The sequence below is a fragment of the Brassica napus genome, chromosome A8 (genome assembly GCF_020379485.1).
Source record: "Brassica napus cultivar Da-Ae chromosome A8, Da-Ae, whole genome shotgun sequence".
Classification (NCBI taxonomy): Eukaryota; Viridiplantae; Streptophyta; class Magnoliopsida; order Brassicales; family Brassicaceae; genus Brassica; species Brassica napus.
Window position 1 is genome coordinate 14,160,426 of NC_063441.1, and position 18,744 is coordinate 14,179,169.

Genomic DNA, 18,744 nt, shown 5'->3' on the forward strand with positions numbered 1-18,744 from the left:
GGTTCTAGTATTATTCATGGGTAGTTGCTGTTGGTACACAAACCCACCCAACTAAACCAGATAATCCAGTCTATACAAAGTGGTAACCCAGCACAGCCGGTTTATCCTAAACCAAACATCGAAGTAGACGACGTCGTTTGTCGATATTGTTTCTCGGTGGCTGTTCTGTTCTTGGAACCTGGAGCTTTTTGTGTTTGTTGGGTTTGTGTAAACCCTACATATATATGTGTACGTCGTCACTCACACCATCTGCTACAGCGTATACTTTACATATTCGTCTTCCTTCTCAGATTCCCTCCCATCTCCACTTCTTAGCCACCTCTTTTTGCAAAGCTCGAATTTTTTTCTACCATACCGGTAAGTGTTGCCGTTTTCGTCGCTTTTCTATTCTGGGTTTTTAGTTCCGATTCCATTTAGACCCGGAGCTGATAATATGATACGACGTCCACTTCGTTGTCTCAGATTGGTTGTGTCTGTTTTCGTTCATAAAGTTTGAGTCTTTCTTTCAGCTTTTTCTCTGTCTAATTGATTTTTGCTGGTAACTGGCCTGTCTGTATGTTGTGTACCTGATACAGTTGGGATATTTGTGTGTGTAGAAGTAGGGAAAAGATGCAAGCTTGTTGTGGAGGTACTTCAATGGGGTCTCTTCAGCAACCTGTACGGGTTCAAAGACCTGTCTTTGCTCCAATAACCTCCCCAGTGACTAAATTCTCCCAGCAACTCAAGTTCAGTTTCCCGAGACCTTGCCCTTCTTTGTTTCTGAGAAAAAGCTCGGTCTTTGAAAGGAGAGCGTCTTCAGTCTCAGCACCTGATGTGGAGACTACCAGTAAGAGAGTTTTAACTCCCACTTTCACTTGATTATGTGAAGAAGGAATTAGTTATTTATTCCATGTGTGGTTGTGGCTGATGTTTTAGGCAATGAGATCCCATTCGAGGACTACAGTCGTCGTGAAGTGGATCCAGAGGTCGATGATATCATCACCAAGGAGAAAAACAGACAGTTTAGGAGCTTGGAGCTTATTGCATCCGAGAATTTCACTTCTCGAGCTGTTATGGAGACTGTTGGATCATGCCTTACCAACAAGTACTCCGAGGGTCTTCCTGGTAAAAGGTAATCAAGTATTGATCAGAACGAGTTTTTGTGTCCCTACCCTTTTTGCTGATGTCCATGTCTCACAGGTATTATGGTGGCAATGAGTTTATAGATCAGTTGGAGACACTTTGCCAGAACCGTGCTTTAGCAACCTTCCGGTTAGATTCTACTAAGTGGGGTGTTAATGTTCAGCCGTTGTCTGGTTCACCTGCAAACTTTGCTGTCTACACCGCCATACTTAAGCCTCATGATCGTATCATGGTTAGTGAATTTTGCGCTCTTCACCTCATCTTTTTTTGTGTGTGTTTGAGATATTGAATACTAGTGGCTTTGTTTAGGGTTTGGATTTACCTCATGGTGGACATCTATCACATGGGTTCATGACTGCCAAAAGACGTGTATCTGGAACTTCAATATACTTTGAGTCCATGCCTTATCGACTTGATGAATCAACAGGTGGTCCATTTTTTTGATGATAGGGATCTCTGCAAACTACTTAGGCTATTTCCTGATGTCTGAATGTTTTGTGCAGGGATTGTGGATTATGATATGCTCGAGAAGACTGCTGTACTGTTCCGGCCAAAGCTTATAATTGCAGGAGCTAGTGCATATAGCCGAGATTTTGACTATCCTCGCATGAGGAAGGTAAAAACCAAACCACTGATTCTTGAATCTTTTTGTTTCTGTCTAGTTTTGGCTAGCTTCTGATATTTTAGTGTATGAATTTCTGAAGATCGCAGACTCAGTTGGTGCTTTCCTGATGATGGATATGGCTCACATCAGTGGGCTTGTGGCTGCTTCTGTGGTAGCCGATCCTTTTGAGTATTGTGATATTGTTACAACAACCACTCACAAGGTATGTATGTATGTTCTTGAATACAAAAAAATTTCTCAGATTAAATCAAAATCTGATAATTTGCTATATACTTTTCCATGTCAGTCTTTGAGAGGTCCGAGAGGTGGCATGATCTTCTTCAAGAAGGATCCAGTTAACGGGGTTGAACTTGAATCTGCCATTAACAATGCTGTCTTCCCTGGTTTGCAGGTTGAGATATTCACCATTCCTTCAAGTTCTCTTGGATATTAATTCTTTAGACTTGGTTAAAAGTTCTTCGTGTTGTATGTTTCTAGGGTGGCCCTCATAACCACACAATTGGAGGATTAGCAGTGTGCTTGAAACATGCACAGTCGCCGGAGTTCAAGGCTTACCAGAAAAGAGTACTAAACCCTTTTAACTTGATCGTCAAGTTCTTCTTCACCTCATAGAGTTAAAAAAAAACTTAACTTATGAGAATTGTTTGTTGCTTGTTTAGGTTGTGGCTAACTGTAGGTCTCTAGCTAACCGATTGGTTGAGCTCGGGTTTAAGCTAGTCTCTGGTGGCAGCGATAACCACTTGGTTCTTGTTGATCTTAGACCATTGGTAAGTCCATACAAACTCTATTGATTTCCCCATGCAATAGGCTCTTTTCTCAAGTTAGAGAATCACTTATCAATCAATATGCTTTTGGTATGGTTAGGGAATGGATGGTGCACGGGTTGAGAAAATCTTAGACATGGCATCTATTACACTCAACAAGAACTCTGTCCCTGGTGAGAGAGAGCCTCTTCCCTTATTCTTTTATTTTGTTTCTTCCCATCTAAAAAGTTGCTAGTCATTTACTTAATCCTGATTGAAACAAGATTAGTCTTTGGAAGTCATAGAGTGCATTGGATATGTGTGAGTTTGATTGTCACAGAGCTATAAAAGTGTGTGTGAAAATGTGAAACAGGGGACAAGAGTGCATTGGTTCCAGGGGGAATAAGGATAGGAACGCCTGCAATGACGACAAGAGGACTGTCAGAGAAAGACTTTGTGGTGGTTGCTGACTTGATCAAGGAAGGTGTAGAGATAACGATGGAAGCCAAGAAGTTGGTGTCGGGGACAAAGCTTGGAGAGTTCACCAAGTTTGTGACATCTGCAGAGTTCCCATTGAGAGAGAGAGTGGAGAGTCTCAAGGATAGAGTGGAATCCTTCACCTCTCGTTTCCCCATTCCTGGAGTTTGAAAAGAAGAAAACAGATGATGTCTTGTTGTGTACCTTTTGATTATCTATCATTGACACATTTTTATCTCTTAGGGTTTTATCAGCTCCTTAAGCTTGTGTGTGTCCCAAGTTTCTTATAAAAAAGATTAATAAATTCCGTTTGAATCTTCGTATGGTACACAAAACCCAACAAACTGAAGCAAGAGCCAAATATAATTCAGTCTCTACAAATTGCTAACTAAGCACAACACAAAACCAAATAATCAAATATCCTTTCGACGGCGTCGTTTAATCATTTGAGCAGCAGCTCTGACAGACGAATGACCCATTTAATCCGCCCATTACAGGCCCAATAAAACGCCAACTAAACGACGTCGCTTTAGTCGTTGTAAATTTACCCTTTTTATGTCTCTCCCAGATACTGAAAACTAGCAGCGGACCTTATTGAGCAAATCGGTGAGGAGAGAGAGAGATCGCAAAGAGAGAGAGAGATGTCTTCGTTTCTGAAATCGTTCCTGGATCCAAAGAAGAACTTCCTAGCTCGTATGCACATGAAAGCCGTCTCCACCCGCCTCCGTAGATACGGTCAGATCTCTCTCTATCCAAATCCCTAATTTTCTCAATCTCGATTTGTGTTTGCTGAGGAGTGAATCTGATTTTCGTTGATTATGATTATGATTCAGGTCTGAGGTACGATGATACGTACGATCAGTATTACCACATGGACATCAAAGAGGCACTGAACAGGTTGCCGAGGGAGGTGGTCGACGCCCGTAACCAGCGTCTCAAGCGTGCCATGGATCTCTCCATGAAGCACGAGTACCTTCCCAAGGATCTTCAGGTATTTCATCTTTGATGATGAATAGAGAGAAGAAATGTGAATTGATTATCCATACCATAATAATTTCGATGCTTGTATTCTATTATGATGTTTTTACAATGTGTTAAGCTTAAGCTACTTAATAATGTTGTAACTTGAGGATTGTTAATTCTATATACAGGCGGTGCAGACTCCATTCCGTAGCTACCTTCAGGAGATGCTGGCTCTCGTAAGTCTCTCTCTCTTTTGATGATTTTTTTTTTTTTTTATAAAAAAAAATAGATATTCCTATTTAATTATAGGAATGGTACAACCGCATTCTTGCGTGTACATGCTTGATTAGGACTCTGAGATGCATTTGATTTTTGTTTGCTATTTGAAGCAAGTTAGCTGTTCTGATCTTCTGTTTATAGTGCTTCATCGTTGTCTACTGTAACTTCTCCTTTAAACATGGATCCTCATCATCAGTATTCACTGTCGTCAATCATCGCTTTTCTTTGTTTTTGCAGGTTGAGAGGGAAAGAAAGGAACGAGAAGCCTTGGGAGCTTTGCCACTCTACCAGCGCACACTTCCTTAAGCATACTTTTTCCCCCTTTCTTATGATGATGATCAACTCTGTTTTTCTGCATAAAACTCATCTCCTAATGGATGACATTGATATTTTGTTGTTACATTTTCATGTTTGCTGGCTTGAATAAAATCGAAACTCAACTCCATGTTTGGCTCAATGATTTTTTTTTTTCAGTTTGGTTCTTTGTTCTAAAGAGTGAAAGATATCATCAACATACATATTATATCAGTTTTAATTTGGCATTCGAAATTGGGAAATTAAACTTGAAGATTTCAAAAACAAGATAATGTATATTATCAACAGGATATAAATCATTCATATTATAGTGTGACCCATGCTATGAACGTGTTTATGTGACTACTAATTTTTGGAGGATTCGACTTCCAACAAATATATCCTGAAAAGAGTATTTGCATGCGAGTATGTAGACTGGGAGACAAGTCTGAGATAGATTCAGGGCTTCTTTAGTTACCCATTTCCCCCTTCTTCATCCCCCTCTCCCTTTATTTTGCTCTCATTTATGTAAGTATAGATTTGAAGTGACGAATAATTTCACAAGTTCACGTGTAGAGAGTGCCCATGAGAAAACAGTAAGTTTTTACAAAAGAAGGTATAGTTGAAGTTTGAAACTCGGTTATATTAAATGAGGAAGAAATTAGTCAAGACACCATTTTACAAGAAATATTCTGCACATCTGTGGAAATAAATGAAATCGGCTTTGGAACTTCATATTGTCATGTAAACAACTAGCTTTGCTGGAGATTTCTGAAGAGTAAGCTTTCCACAAGGCAGACTAATAAGCAGAGAATGCAAACATTTCTTCCCTTTGAGAGTCCGAAGATATCTCGATTAAGGCCAAGTGTCTAACACATTGTATGCGCTCATCCTAAATGTGTTGATTCCTTATTCTTAAAGCAAGTCTGAGAACAAATCAGAACAAGGAATCAAGAGCACAGAAAACAATATTTTCAGGTATGTGGACGTAATAACCCTGTTCATGCCATTTAACTATTACCTCTCTCTCACCAGTCACCATGCCACAATGCTTATTCCCCAAAGAATGAAGAATGGGCGTCAAAGGACTATGGCTTTGGGAATAGCAATAAAAAGAAAAAAAATGAATCAATCTGGATATAGCACAATTGCTTAGAACGGTAATAATACTAAGACAAAATAGTATCAACATAATGCAGTTCTAAGCAGACCAGAAACAATACCAAAAGGAAGACACCACGAGACGTAACGAATGAACTACAAAGTACAGAGAAACTACTCGATCTTGACATGTTGTCAGCAAATTTATCCAACCAGACTGTAAATATATATTAAGGAAACCTGCTCGAAAGCACAGCTTTAAAGCCCTGTGGACAAGTCCGACTCCAGGACACCTGAAACAAGCCGCATAATCAAAAAGCGACAAAATAAAAGACAATTATGTTTTGAGAAAGAACATGTATGATATTGCACCATTCAGATGGCAAAGGCAGAACTCGTCAACCCCCAGCATCAGAGTTAGACCTCTAAAAGCAAAAAGTCTGTATGCCACGAACAAAGCGATACTGTTCCAGGGATGATGAGTAGGAAACTCACACCGCTATGCAACACACTTCATAGAGCTACAAGTAGAAGCACTGAATAGATCAGACACAAGTTTGGATATGCACTGAACCAAAAATCCACATATTACTGATACTGACAAGGACAAGACGATTGACCCATCTTGTCACACAAGTAAAAAGACGAGGTCAAGAATATCAACACACAAGTCTGCCCCCAAACGAGGAGAATAAATTCATTATCTACAAAATCGACATCACAGAATAAAAGACAGCACCAATAGAACAGCCCTTAAAAAATATGATATCTCAGAGTATGTATACATGAATTTTGCTTTATTCTATTACAATAGAGGAAGCTAACTGAAATCTGACAGAGCAGTAAAAAAGAAAACCGTACCGAACCTCGTAAATTTTCATTCTAATCAGAGTCTCGGTACATACTTATATTCTGCTGTCTACACACTGGAAAAGAACACTATATGACAGTTGATTCCACATGTCAGGACAAAAAGAAAAAAGAATAAATGCTGATTGATACTAGCAAAATTGACTGCGTGTACCAGCAGATATCAAATTTCTTACCTCCATCAAATGTTCATCATCTGATATATTAAGAGAAAGACGTAGATCAGTTAATGACGTTTCTTGTTCCCAACTTAGTGGACCAGAAGCGAACAAGTCCCCCAAAGTACTCCGGTAAGTATATAGTTCAGACCTACAGGACCTTCTCGCTCCATCACCTCCTAATGAATGCTTCCGCCTTGCTTCTTCTTCCCCAACGCCACAATAAGATTCGGCATCGCTGCTACACGAGTCTGCCTGCTGACTAAAGCCATCTAGCATACAAGGTCGCATGTTACTCCCATCATAACTAGTGGCGCTACAACTACCAACTGAGCATGCATCGCTATCGTTACAATCATCAGCGACTAAGCTCTCACCAAGACCTTTTGATCTTACCCTGACCGTTAGGGGATTCTTGGAGGAAGCTTCCAGTGAACGTATCTTCTTGGTCTTTCCTGTGTATGATTCAGCACATTCAGACCAGTTCTGAGGTAACGGCCTCTTTAATACTCTAGGAGAGACAACACTTGGCTCGCGGAGAAGTATGCTTTTCATTTGAGGCTGCAGCTTCCGATCTGATCCAGTGACTGTGGATGACTTCGCAGAACCTGATATCTGAAAAAAATAAATTACAAAACAGTTTAGTCAACGTATAAGCTCATCAGCAAATTAGTTAAAGATCATTTCAAACAAAGAATGAATAACGTTACCTTTCCAATAGCAACCCATCTCTCATCTTGCCACGACTGACGAACCCTGACGTTTGCCTTGTGAAACGTAAACTCTGCAGGAGACCCAAGCAACCGAACCACATAGTACTTTCCAGATAACTCTTCACGAACAGTGGCAGCTTTCCAAGAGAAATCATCAAGAACTTCCACCAATTCACCGCTCTTCCATCGCTCTACATCCACTTGGGGAGGACACGGCCTAATCATCTTCCTTGGAGCTCTCTCCACCACTGCATCCTCGTGGAAAGAGTAGTATCTAACACTGTAGGTGTGTCCATTACCAGAGATAATCTCAGCGCATCGCCACGCACCATAAGGCGCCTCTTTGCTGCTAAATACCTCAACTCTACTTCCTTTTCTGAATCTCATGATAACTAAGCCAACTTAATACCTGCAAAAACAAAAATATACATATATTAGCGCTAATTTAAAAGCATACATTGTTTAGGATGTTGAAAAAAGACACATTCTTAAGCAGTTACTTTCCTGACTAAAGCTCAATCAAACAAATGTTCCAAATAAACAGAATCAAATTAAGATGAATCAATTTGTAAACAGAATTAAAGAAACAAACAAAAAAAAAATCAAGATCAATTCAAACTTTATTCTTCAGATAGCAGAAGATCATACATACATTGTTTAGAATGTTGAAAAAAAAAAACACAATCTTAATAGTTATTATCCTGATCAAAGCTCAGTAACAAAGATTTGAACAAAGGTTCCAAATAAACTCCTCTTAAAAACGTGTTTGCTTGATTTAAGAATCTGAAATCAAATTAAGATGAATCAGTATAATCATTCGTAAAAACATAATCAAAGAAACCAACTAACCGAGATCAATCACATGAAATACAAAACGAATCAAAGATCAATTCAAACTCAGTTCCAAATAAACTAACGAAGAATCTCGATCAAAGGGATGAACAGTAACATGGAAACAACAGAAGATAAGAAAAAATCGAGCAAGGGATCATCACCTTCTGGAATGTTTGGATGATGAGATAATCGCCGGAAATTTTCGAAATTTGTCTCTTTGATTTTTCTTAAATGATTGTGATTGAAATATTGGAAGAGGAATTGGGGATTAGGGTTTCAAGTAATGTTTTTTTTTTTTTTTTTTTGATATGGAAAGAAGATTGGGCGTAACGAAATTTATATTTATTTTAGTTTTTGTTTTTGTGACGTGGGTTTTAAGTTTATTTCTGTAAACCAGAAATAGGTGACAACCCCTACATTAATTATGTTTTACTCGCTTGATTAGTGCGTGCTCACGCGCGTTAATTGTGTTCTTGAGTTTTTCGATACGCGTTTAAAGTGGTTTAATAAAATCAACTTACAATATGTGGTTTAATAAAAAAATTATTTTGCACAAACTGATATGTATGGTGTACACTCAAGTCTATCTGGTTTTGCTTATGTAATATATTCAGAGTGAGTCATGTGCCAAGCCTAACGAAACATTTGTCTTATATCTTCAAGAATTTTGAAAACAATTATATAAATAGATTCCAAGTAAAATTATTAAAATCTTTATTAAATCGTCTAAAGACCCTAAATATATTTATTGAATTTTAAAATTAGTCAATACAAAATTTACGTGAAAAACATATAATACCAAAATTAACATTATATACTATTAAAAACTAGGATGATGATTTCCACACTATAATGTGATTTTCACACTGTAATATTCTATTAAATTTTCCTGAAAAACGTATAATACCAAAATTTACATGAGATATCATTGATGGCCTAGTGGTTTCAATGAAATTCTCGCACACGACTGTCAGAGGTCGTGAGTTCGACTCTCTGTCAGCGAGACGGTACTGAAATCTCTCCAAAAAAGTCTTGTCGCAGATAGCCCACGAGTTTCTACGGTGCTAATGGGATTTGAAAAGGTAAATACTTTGAGGGATTATAGACTTTACAGTGTAGATAAAGGTCCTGAGAAGCAGACAAACCAGATTCTAATTTTGAACTAAATTTGATCTGGTCACCATATTCAACTGTGACCAAAACAAACAATTATTCGGTTCAGTTTTAAATACATTGATAAGCAGATAATAATGTTACTGTTCCAATGTATTAAATGGGTATAATTTGAAAGCTGATGTATTAAAGTGGATAAAATAATTAGTTAATGCATTAAAGTGGATAAAATTAGTTGAAGTATTTTGATTAAATTTTCCTTTATTATTATTATTGTTATTATTATTATATCTCTCGACTGTAGGTTTAAAGATTACAAAATGACTTCTGTGTGTTCAAGTCCGTTTATGAAATACCAAGAATGGCTTAATTAAATTATAGAAAAGATAAGAACGGTCGAGCTTGAGCATGCGGAGCAGAAGCTTGAGGAAGCTGTGCATGAGGTTGATCATACTGTGATGGAAGTTCCGGACTCGGTGATGGACCTTGAAGATCTGCATGATTAACACACTTCATATCAATGTTGACAAAGCTGCTAGTCACATCTGCGAAACGGCAAATTGCGCTGGGACTTGTTTGTGGAGATGAAGAAGTAATGTTGATGTGTTCCAACACGATGTTACCACAACCTATTTTATCACAATCTAGTTTTATTGCAATGGGTTGCGCACATGTCCCTCTGAAGTATCTAAAAGTTACATCGCTCACTTTCACAGCACTTCCCTGAAAGGAGTCAAACAACATAACTACATTAACGCATTTACACAAAAAACGACAACATAAATACATTTTTAATATGTATATCTTTTTATGAATGTGAAATTTAGTAATTAAATGAATGAAGCTTGGCCAAGAAAATAATAATCACAGTCAATATTATCACATCAAATACCATATATAAGAACATGAATAAAAAATAAAATTTACCTTTGCATATTTATAAAAATCATCATCGTATTGCTGATCGATTATGATGGGGAATTTGGTATTTATCAGCGTAATATCTTCGTACCAAATATTTTTGGCATATCCTCCTCCTCCCTAAGAAATTATGTAACATCTAATAAATTACATATATATATATATATATATATATATATATATATATATATATATTATTTATTCCCTATGATATGCTCATTCTTTTATACACGTAAAACCTTACCGGCCAAGTCTTGATTCTTGCGGCATTATCAGCGCCAGTGAAGGTGCAATGTTGTACATGTACGTTTTCTACCGTTTCAGTGGCTCCTCCTTCCCCCAAACTCCCTATACTGTTTTAAGATAAAAAAAATATATAACATTTCACTGTTAAAAAATATATAATTTTTAGACCAAAAAAAATATAATTTCCCTTCGATCAAAGCCATTATTTTATCTAAATTGAGCTTACAATAGTTTTTTCCGCACTCCCACGCACGAATAGTAATATGATTTTATCATTTTACCAGAAAAAAAACTATAATATAAAATTATATGTGCGAACCTTATGCCATGGCCTGGACCACAGTCCACATTGGTTATGTTGATATCGGACGAACCAGTTTTAATCGCAATACAATCATCACCTAATAGGTAGAAAATCATATATGTATATGTGTATATATATATATATATAGCTCACAATAAGAAAACTAGGTATATCATAATTTTCTCGTAATCAAGACAAAAATGTTAATACCGGTTTGAATTGCCGAGCTGAAGATATTGATTTGTTGTGAAAGAGAGATATCAATGCCATCCGTATTTGGACTGTTTGCAGGTGCTATGAGATGAAGATTTGATAAAGTTGCTTGGACGCAATTACTAATTGAAATGTGATTCTTTGGACTATTTCTTTGAGTTAGTCCATTATATATAAGGTTGTTACATCGATTAAATTGCAGTGCCTGCATAAACAAAGATAAAACCCTCAGACAAAACAATTAATGTTTTATGATTGCATCTAGACATCTTAAACTCAACTTATTGAATAACTTTGAAGTACCTGTGGTCGGGAGTCGAACTTAACAGTAGACCACCAACTTTCCCCATGGGGATCAAGGAGACCAGATCCAGTGATAGTGAGGCCTGACACCTTATCGAAAGATAACCAGTTTTCTGGTTTGTTGCTTCCCCAATCCTTAACCAGCTTTGGCGCTTCAATTTTTCCATCAATCTTGCAAAAACAAAAAGATAATACATGTGAATCATGAATATTGTAATCATTAGGTCACAACAAGTTGATTTTCAGATTAATGAGTTGATTCTTAACATTCTTTCTAGCTAGTAAATACCTGAATATGAGGATTACTAGCTACACAAGGGCCTTGAAACACTTGTGGTAGTAAGGTATAAACTTCGTTGGCATGAATTACTAGAGATTTTGACTTTCCTGCACATAACGCTTTCCATGCGTCTTGAATCGCCTATTTCAAAAAATATTTGCAAACGATCATTTAATCATGTAGTTGAAATGTTTTAGTTGTAAATGAGTTTGTATAAGCAGTTACTTGAGATTGATCAGCGTTTGTATTGCCAGAATCTGATAGAAAATCTCTCACGCTTATAAATTCAGAATCGCTATCTCCATAGTGCGCATAAAACGATGATACTAAAAGCACCGAAATCAGTAGCTGGAAACCCTAATAACAGTAACAATAGTTATGATATATATATATATATCCGTAAACAAAAGTGAAACAATGAAATACATGAATGAAAATTTGAAGGGGTATATATTTTTGTCTCACCATTTTTTATCTAACTGATTAGAAAATAGTTATTTTGTTTTTTTTCTTAGTAAAGATAATATTGAGATATTGTGTGTTGTATGCATATATATATACATAAAGGTGTGAATACGTAGTTGTTGTGGTATATAAAAGATATATTTGATTAGTTGTATAATTTGGAAACGAAATATTTTGTCAAAAAGAAGTAAATAAGTTTGAACAGAATACATAAAGTTACTATATTCTTACATATATATATTCCTAAAAATGTTACTATATTTAGGAATATTATATTCCCTTTTTTAATCGGAAGGAATGTAAAATAAAGTTATTATATTCTTATCCTCATGGATTGACAATACTTAACACTCAAGCTAGTCTGTGGTATACTGATATAGGTGCGCGGGCATAATTATTTAACTAAGTAGGATAGGTCCGCTCTACGAACGGGATGATAATTTTAAAATAATTTAAATAATTAGAGTAAATATTTTTGATTTTTGTTTAGTATTTGTTTTTATTTTAAAATGTTTTGTTCTATATTAGTATGAATCATTATTTTAGTTTTCTTGCTTTGAATTTTAAATAGTTAGAGTAAAACTATTCATTTGCTTTGAATTTTATTTTGGTTTAGAACCATTAAAATTTATAACTTTTAAGGGTATTAGAAAATTTATCTTTCAAAATTTTTTGTTCCTCCTCGTCCCACATCGTATTTGTAAATATATAACTAATTATTTATTTTCAAATAACATAATCTCATTTGCACAATACTGAAACTTTCAGAAATGGTTGGTGATCAAAATAGTTATTAACAAAGTACAAAAAAATTGTCTATATTATAGTTGTCTTTAGATGTTACATGCTAATACATGATGCTTAAAAATCTCTATCATAGTTGTCTTTGGAAGTTTTTCTCATATAATCTACAAAATACGCTTGCATGATCGTTATATCATCAATCTATTACAAATGCATTTTGTTTTTATGTATAAACTAACAATGCTTCTTGGTGAGAAAATACCGAGCTGCTGAAAACAATGTCTCTCGCCTGGTGATGAAGCTGGAAAAAAGTTAAAGAGATTGAAAGTTTCAACGAAGTGTCACCTTCCCTCTTGAAATTAAATTTTCCTTTAATGCAATCAAATGTGGATTTCTTTCCTCTAATAGATCGAAAGTATCAACGAAGTGCATACATAACAAATAAAAGGATACTGAACCTTAGATAGATTAAAACCCCTAGCTTAATTAGATGAATGATAAGACTTGGAGTCCTAACACAATTTTGCTTAACGTCTTGCAAAGATTAATTCTTGCAAACACCTAAGTTGTCATATACTGAAAAGTTCTCTACTGATATCTAAATAAGCTTCAAATTAAGGTTAAATATGAGTAAGAAACTGAAGCAAAGCCATATTGTTAGCAGAGCCGGGCTTGAGCACATGATTATGAAACATTTGATTGGGACCCCCACTTTGTGGGGCCCCCCGGTTAACAATTTATTTTTCAAAAATTATATATAATGAAAATGTAAAATTATATATAATGAAAAGTAAAATATATTTTTATTATGCATAAATTTAATAGAAAATATTAGATTTTGGATTATTATAATTTAAAATGACCAAAACTACACTAAAAAGAATATTATTTTTATGGTAACTGAAACTAATAACTTTTTATTTAAATAAAATATATAATTCCAATAAATTTTTCTCTATAAGAAAATTATTATCAATTTCAAATCAAAAAATATTTTTTTTTATTTTTGAATAGGGCCCCAAGTTGGTTTTAAATCTCAGGACCAGCGTCGTGTTTTGTTGTTTGCCGACTTCATATGTATTTCTGACATGTTGAACGTACCGGTATACTACAGTGGTGATTTGATATCTTTCGAACATCTAAAGATGTGGTTAAGGTGAGTATATGATGTTTTTTCATCACTTCGTTCATAGTGCCTATTTATTTACTTGTCTTAGGTTGATTAACGCGTTCCTCGCCTAATTCACTTTAGTGTAAAACATTACTTACATTATACAGCTGTTTGAAAGATTGTGTTGTATCCCTAATCTGTTAAATGATTACGAATAAACTTCACCTCACTGAACCTCTGTTTATGGGATGCTCTGTTTTAGGTGTCCTACTGATATATTTGTCCCATAACCATGGCTGGTTGTCGTCATATCCGGGCCTCCGGCTATAGGTTCAGGTGGACAAAAAAAAAGTGGTAAAATGGTTAACTATTCTTGTGGCTGTAAGATGAAAAAAATGTTTATCTTTTTGTTTCTTGTGCGACCGTAAAGAGGTGGTGTAGTCATTAAGATTGTGAGTACTTTCTTGAGAAGTTAAACTCTGAGGTTTGTTGCTATGACTCTATCTTTCTCAGGAATTGTTTTCTTAACCATCTAAGCAAAAGTCCGGGGTCAGGTGGTCAGTAGCTGGAGATTGTTTAGGAGAGAATTCTTGGTGAGGGTCTCAGACCAAACCTAGATCAAAATAGCAAAAGGTTTGTGGCAGTTGTCGACGTAACCAGTTGTTGTGCTTGTTTATTTTCTTGCAATGCACTGAGTTATAATTGCAGCTCTGTTCCTCCTCCTCTAGCTTAACGTTTGTCTTATTACCAGTCTCAGTTAGAAGTCGCTTTCATTATTTTCATAATTAAAACAGTTGGAGCACGGTAATAAAATTTTTTCCACAGCTGATGATGAGGAAGATCACTTTCTATTAAATTTAAATGCTTAATTTGCAATCCTTTGCCGCACGTTCATCACAATGCACCATTGTCTTCTAAAATATCCAACAACTTCGGAATCAATGGCAGAACATAAATTACAATGTCATTATGTTGGTATTATAAGCAAGTGGGTGTATTAGTACACATAGTACTGGACGTTCATTTTAGTGTTAACAATTATTAACTTAACGATCACTGTACAGTAAAATCTATCCGACTTGCTGTCTGGTCGTTCTAACACCGCTGTTGCAGTCTCCACCGCCTGACGGTTTCCCATTTCACGGCGGAGAAAAGTAGGAGATAAAGGAGTTAGAATGAGCTAAACGAAAGCTACTGGGGAAATAAACAAACAAAAGCTACTGGGGAAAAAAAAAAGATAATCAAGACCTGAACAAATGGTCTTACAAAAATATTTGGATAAAAAAATTTAATAATCAATTCCTGAACAAAGTGAAACAGAATCAACAAACCACACAATAATCATCTCTCGAATATTTAAAGATTTTAATGCTGGAGTTACCTTTGCGTCGAGGAGGAGCATTCACATTCCTGAACCTTAGGAGGCGGACCTCGACGGTGGAAATACAACAACCATACTTCAAATCAGTGAGGAGGACAGAAGAATTAGCAATTTTCCAGGACATATTTTTTAAAAAGATAATTAATGAGGAGAAACAACTGATGAATCTCACAGGACAAAACATACTCTTTTATATTAAATGGAAACCTTTATCATCATTCAAATCAAAAATCTAAAAAAATTCAAGAAATAGATTGAAGATCATGAGTTTTGTACCTTTGCGTTAGGATGAGCATGTCTATACACATAAGCTCAATCCTCGCTTCACGTACCTAGCCTCCCAAAATAGGCGGACCTCCACTGTGGTGGTCCAATGGCCATCCCTCAAGTCTGCGAGGAAGAGAGCGGAGTTAGTCAGAACGTGTAGAAATCTATAAGATGGAGAGGCATGAATAATATGAGTTTCGATGGAATGAGATAACCTATTTATAGTGGTGATTCACACAATAGCAATAATGGGGATACATTGAATGATGGATCGTGTGAAGAGTGGGAGATGTTGTTGATGAGGGCGTTAAAGACGATGATTGGATGAACTGATTCTCGTAACGTTTCCAAGAATTTATTTAAAGGTGAGTTGGAAGTCAAGCAAAAGACACCACCGCCGGGTTCTAACAGGCTATCGCCGGAAACAATGGCTTCACGTATTACAGATGGAGATTTGATGCCGGTTAGATGAATGATCGAGCTTTCGTCGAAAAAAAACTTTTTTTTGGCGACGCAAAGAGAAGAGGAAAACGGAGGTGTCGTTTTCTGAAAAAGGAAGTCCAGCAAGTAACAATATCCCAAAGCCCGTATATGCTAAGAAAAAAGCCCATCCGAATTCAAATTAATGAAGCTCTCCGTTTTGGAAGAAGCGGGACACGTGTCGTCACTACGTAAAACGACTTTCCTAGCTGGACGCTGAGGTGGCAGCACAGGAATGAAGCAAACATATCCCCTATATATTAAAATAGAAGTCACTTTAGTGATTTCTGATGACGTGTCGCTCATAGGTGAAGTTTCAATTTAATTGTTATAATTTAATTGGTCAATTGTTCTTAATTTTTATTTATTTAATTTAGATATAAAAATTTAAGGTAAGTCTAAAATCATTCAACACCACTTACCATATAATCTAAAGAATATTATAATTAACAATTTATGGAAACTAATTCTCGAAATTATAGAAAGATTAATAATGTTTTATTTATCACTTTCAATATTTATAAACTATAAAATATAATATATAAGATAATTATAATAGTTTTATACTATACTTGATGAATTGTATTCGAATATAATTATATAATAACTATTTTAAATATAACAAAATCCAAACATGTTTATTAATATTATTTTTAAATTATTTATCGTTGTTTAAAGAATAAATTTATCAGAATTTTAAAATAACTTATGAATAGTTTAAATGTAAGTTACCCTATTTATTTTGCAAAGTAACTTATGAATAATTTATTTTTCTTGCGCAAGTTGCAAAGTAACTTATGAATAGTTTAAATGCAAGTTACCTTATTTATTTTAAACATTTCTTGCCCAAGTTATTATCACATTTATTAAAATTTTAAATGCCAATTTACCTTAATGTTTCTAAATTCTTAATTCGTTTGTAATGACTTACCTTATTACAATAAAAAATTCACGGTGAAATAATTAATAGGGGGATAACTTTCTTTAATCTATTTCAATATTTATTGCAGAAAATAAATATTCAAACGTCATTTATTATGAAAAGTCGACTATATATAAAGATACTCCCAAGGTCTTACATTCAATACAATACAGTGTTGTGAAGATATCAAATTTTTAAAAACAGTATGGCAATAGTTCAAGCTCCCAAAAACCGAGTGTCTTTTATCAGGCAATTAAAACTATGTAAAGATACATGACGTATTGAGGTTAGGATTCTTCACTTGTGGAGAAATTACAACAAATATTCCGGAAATACGATTGAAATGGTTTTCGTTGATAAAGAAGTAAGTAGATTACTACATTTTTTACAACTCATAATCATCTTTAGTCTTTTGTTCTCAATCCAACTCATATAACTTTATCTCATCTTCGTGTAGGGAACAAAAATTCATGCTTCAGTTGGTGAACAGCTCATCAAACAATTTGGAGGGAAACTAACCAAGGGTGATGCGAAAGTCATCCAGTTATTCAAATTGTCGATGCTATTGGTGACTATCGGACAACCGCGCATCCGTACAAAATTGGCTTCTTTCAAACAAATTTTGTTGGAACAGCTGATGAATTTCCGAGTGAAGTTCCGGAGAAGTATTTTGCGGATGCGCGGTATGTCAATTTAATATTTCGACTATTTTGCGGATGCGCGGTATACCTTCACAGCTTATGAATCAAGTATTTCGACTATTTCGATGACGGTATGTCAATTTAATATTAATTTCTGTTCAATAAAACTTAGAAACTTATAGATCTATCAAATAATGTTAACCCGTCCAATTGCTTACAAAATTAAAGAAATTTTTTGCAGGTTTCTAATGGATTTTGTTTTCTTTATCGAGAATTGTACTTCATAATTTATATTATTTATGGATAATATTTTCAATTTTATTATATTTTCTTTTAATATGTCTACATAAATTTTTTGATATTATTTATGTAAAAATAATATTATTCACCTAAAATAAAGAATTACAACACATATACAATTTCAATTAATGATAATATAAAATATGTTACTTCTAAAACTATGCACTATTTATTCCATATTTTGAAAGAGAAATCACTTTAATGATTTCTGGTGACGTGTCGCTCATAGGTACGTTTCAAGAAATTGTTATAATTTGATTGGTCGATTGTTCTTAATTTTTATTTATTTAATTTAGATCTACAAATTTAAGGTAAGTCTAAAATCATTTAACATCACTTGCCATATAATCTAAAGAATATTACAAATAACAATTTATGGAAACTAATTCTCTAAATTATAGAAAGATTAATAATGTTTTATTTATTACTTTCAATATTTATAAACTATAAAGTATAATGAACGAAATTTTATATAAGATAATTGTAATAGTTTTATACTCTACTTGATGAATTATATTCGAATATAGTTATATAATAACTATTTTAAATATAACAAAATCCTAACATGTTTATTAATATTATTTTTAAATTATTTATCGTGGTTTAAAGAATAAATTTATCAGAATTTTGAAATAATTTATAAAATGTTATAAATTATTTATAAAAATACAAACCTACTACATATTGATTGAGAAGTCATATAAGTGATTTTTGTATTACGTGTCGATCGTAAATGAACTCTTCAAATTGTTATGATTTGATTGGCCGATGATTTGAGGATTTTATTTATTATAATTATATCTAAAAGGAAAGGATAATTCAATTACCACTTTCCAAATAATCTATATAATTTTAGAAATAATTATTTATGGTA

At 34.6% G+C, this 18,744-nt stretch overlaps 4 protein-coding genes and 1 long non-coding RNA gene across 9 annotated transcripts; 2 read left to right on the forward strand and 3 right to left on the reverse strand.

The window, feature by feature from the left end:
- The first annotated feature begins 128 nt into the window (after positions 1–128).
- On the forward strand, positions 129–3,284 carry LOC106361137 (serine hydroxymethyltransferase 3, chloroplastic). The gene is made up of 12 exons (XM_048738891.1): positions 129–357; positions 597–826; positions 916–1,111; positions 1,180–1,354; positions 1,432–1,549; positions 1,626–1,738; positions 1,827–1,949; positions 2,034–2,138; positions 2,225–2,311; positions 2,407–2,514; positions 2,612–2,684; positions 2,864–3,284. The coding sequence occupies exons 2-12, from the start codon at positions 610–612 to the stop codon at positions 3,136–3,138; spliced, it is 1,590 nt and encodes a 529-aa protein (XP_048594848.1). The 5' UTR covers positions 129–357; positions 597–609; the 3' UTR covers positions 3,139–3,284.
- Positions 3,285–3,480: 196 nt separating this feature from the next.
- LOC106361139 (cytochrome b-c1 complex subunit 7-1, mitochondrial) lies at positions 3,481–4,652 on the forward strand. Its single transcript, XM_013800843.3, has 4 exons — positions 3,481–3,702; positions 3,801–3,958; positions 4,119–4,166; positions 4,447–4,652. The coding sequence occupies exons 1-4, from the start codon at positions 3,609–3,611 to the stop codon at positions 4,513–4,515; spliced, it is 369 nt and encodes a 122-aa protein (XP_013656297.1). The 5' UTR covers positions 3,481–3,608; the 3' UTR covers positions 4,516–4,652.
- Positions 4,653–5,125: 473 nt separating this feature from the next.
- LOC106361140 lies at positions 5,126–8,503 on the reverse strand. 5 transcript variants are annotated; one of them, XR_007315842.1, is made up of 7 exons: positions 8,341–8,503; positions 7,343–7,754; positions 6,651–7,247; positions 5,977–6,125; positions 5,845–5,897; positions 5,525–5,597; positions 5,126–5,429 (listed from the first exon to the last, which is right to left on the reverse strand). XR_007315842.1 is itself a non-coding variant. In XM_022718157.2 (3 exons), the coding sequence occupies exons 2-3, from the start codon at positions 7,730–7,732 to the stop codon at positions 6,606–6,608; spliced, it is 1,032 nt and encodes a 343-aa protein (XP_022573878.2). In that variant the 5' UTR covers positions 7,733–7,754; positions 8,341–8,503; the 3' UTR covers positions 6,331–6,605. The 5 variants fall into 5 exon arrangements, 1 of the variants encoding a protein (XP_022573878.2); XR_007315843.1 differs by having other exon boundaries at positions 5,845–6,125; XR_007315841.1 differs by having other exon boundaries at positions 5,525–6,125.
- Positions 8,504–9,535: 1,032 nt separating this feature from the next.
- Positions 9,536–12,069, reverse strand: LOC106358985 (probable polygalacturonase At3g15720). The gene is made up of 9 exons (XM_048738893.1): positions 12,025–12,069; positions 11,785–11,916; positions 11,569–11,700; positions 11,280–11,450; positions 10,974–11,181; positions 10,779–10,860; positions 10,458–10,566; positions 10,220–10,333; positions 9,536–10,015 (listed from the first exon to the last, which is right to left on the reverse strand). The coding sequence occupies exons 1-9, from the start codon at positions 12,025–12,027 to the stop codon at positions 9,668–9,670; spliced, it is 1,299 nt and encodes a 432-aa protein (XP_048594850.1). The 5' UTR covers positions 12,028–12,069; the 3' UTR covers positions 9,536–9,667.
- A 2,770-nt stretch (positions 12,070–14,839) lies between these two features.
- On the reverse strand, positions 14,840–16,075 carry LOC125577406. The gene is made up of 3 exons (XR_007315844.1): positions 15,743–16,075; positions 15,537–15,650; positions 14,840–15,336 (listed from the first exon to the last, which is right to left on the reverse strand). It is a non-coding gene; the product is annotated as an uncharacterized LOC125577406 (long non-coding RNA).
- Positions 16,076–18,744: the final 2,669 nt, after the last annotated feature.

What these genes read in the sequence shown, in the direction of transcription:
- LOC106361137 (XM_048738891.1), top strand. Translation starts at nt 610, where the DNA reads ATGCAAGCTTGTTGTGGAGGTACTTCAATGGGGTCTCTTCAGCAACCT. An exon ending in AGCCTCATGATCGTATCATG is followed by an intron (nt 1,355 to 1,431) that starts GTTAGTGAATTT and finishes GGCTTTGTTTAG; the next exon opens with GGTTTGGATTTACCTCATGG. An exon ending in CAACAAGAACTCTGTCCCTG is followed by an intron (nt 2,685 to 2,863) that starts GTGAGAGAGAGC and finishes AATGTGAAACAG; the next exon opens with GGGACAAGAGTGCATTGGTT.
- LOC106358985 (XM_048738893.1), bottom strand. An exon ending in GGTCCAGGCCATGGCATAAG is followed by an intron (nt 10,567 to 10,778) that starts GTTCGCACATAT and finishes ATCTTAAAACAG; the next exon opens with TATAGGGAGTTTGGGGGAAG. An exon ending in ATTTTTATAAATATGCAAAG is followed by an intron (nt 10,016 to 10,219) that starts GTAAATTTTATT and finishes GACTCCTTTCAG; the next exon opens with GGAAGTGCTGTGAAAGTGAG.
- LOC106361139 (XM_013800843.3), top strand. Translation starts at nt 3,609, where the DNA reads ATGTCTTCGTTTCTGAAATCGTTCCTGGATCCAAAGAAGAACTTCCTA. An exon ending in CACCCGCCTCCGTAGATACG is followed by an intron (nt 3,703 to 3,800) that starts GTCAGATCTCTC and finishes ATTATGATTCAG; the next exon opens with GTCTGAGGTACGATGATACG. An exon ending in TTCAGGAGATGCTGGCTCTC is followed by an intron (nt 4,167 to 4,446) that starts GTAAGTCTCTCT and finishes TTGTTTTTGCAG; the next exon opens with GTTGAGAGGGAAAGAAAGGA.
- LOC106361140 (XM_022718157.2), bottom strand. Translation starts at nt 7,732, where the DNA reads ATGAGATTCAGAAAAGGAAGTAGAGTTGAGGTATTTAGCAGCAAAGAG. An exon ending in GATGGGTTGCTATTGGAAAG is followed by an intron (nt 7,248 to 7,342) that starts GTAACGTTATTC and finishes TATTTTTTTCAG; the next exon opens with ATATCAGGTTCTGCGAAGTC.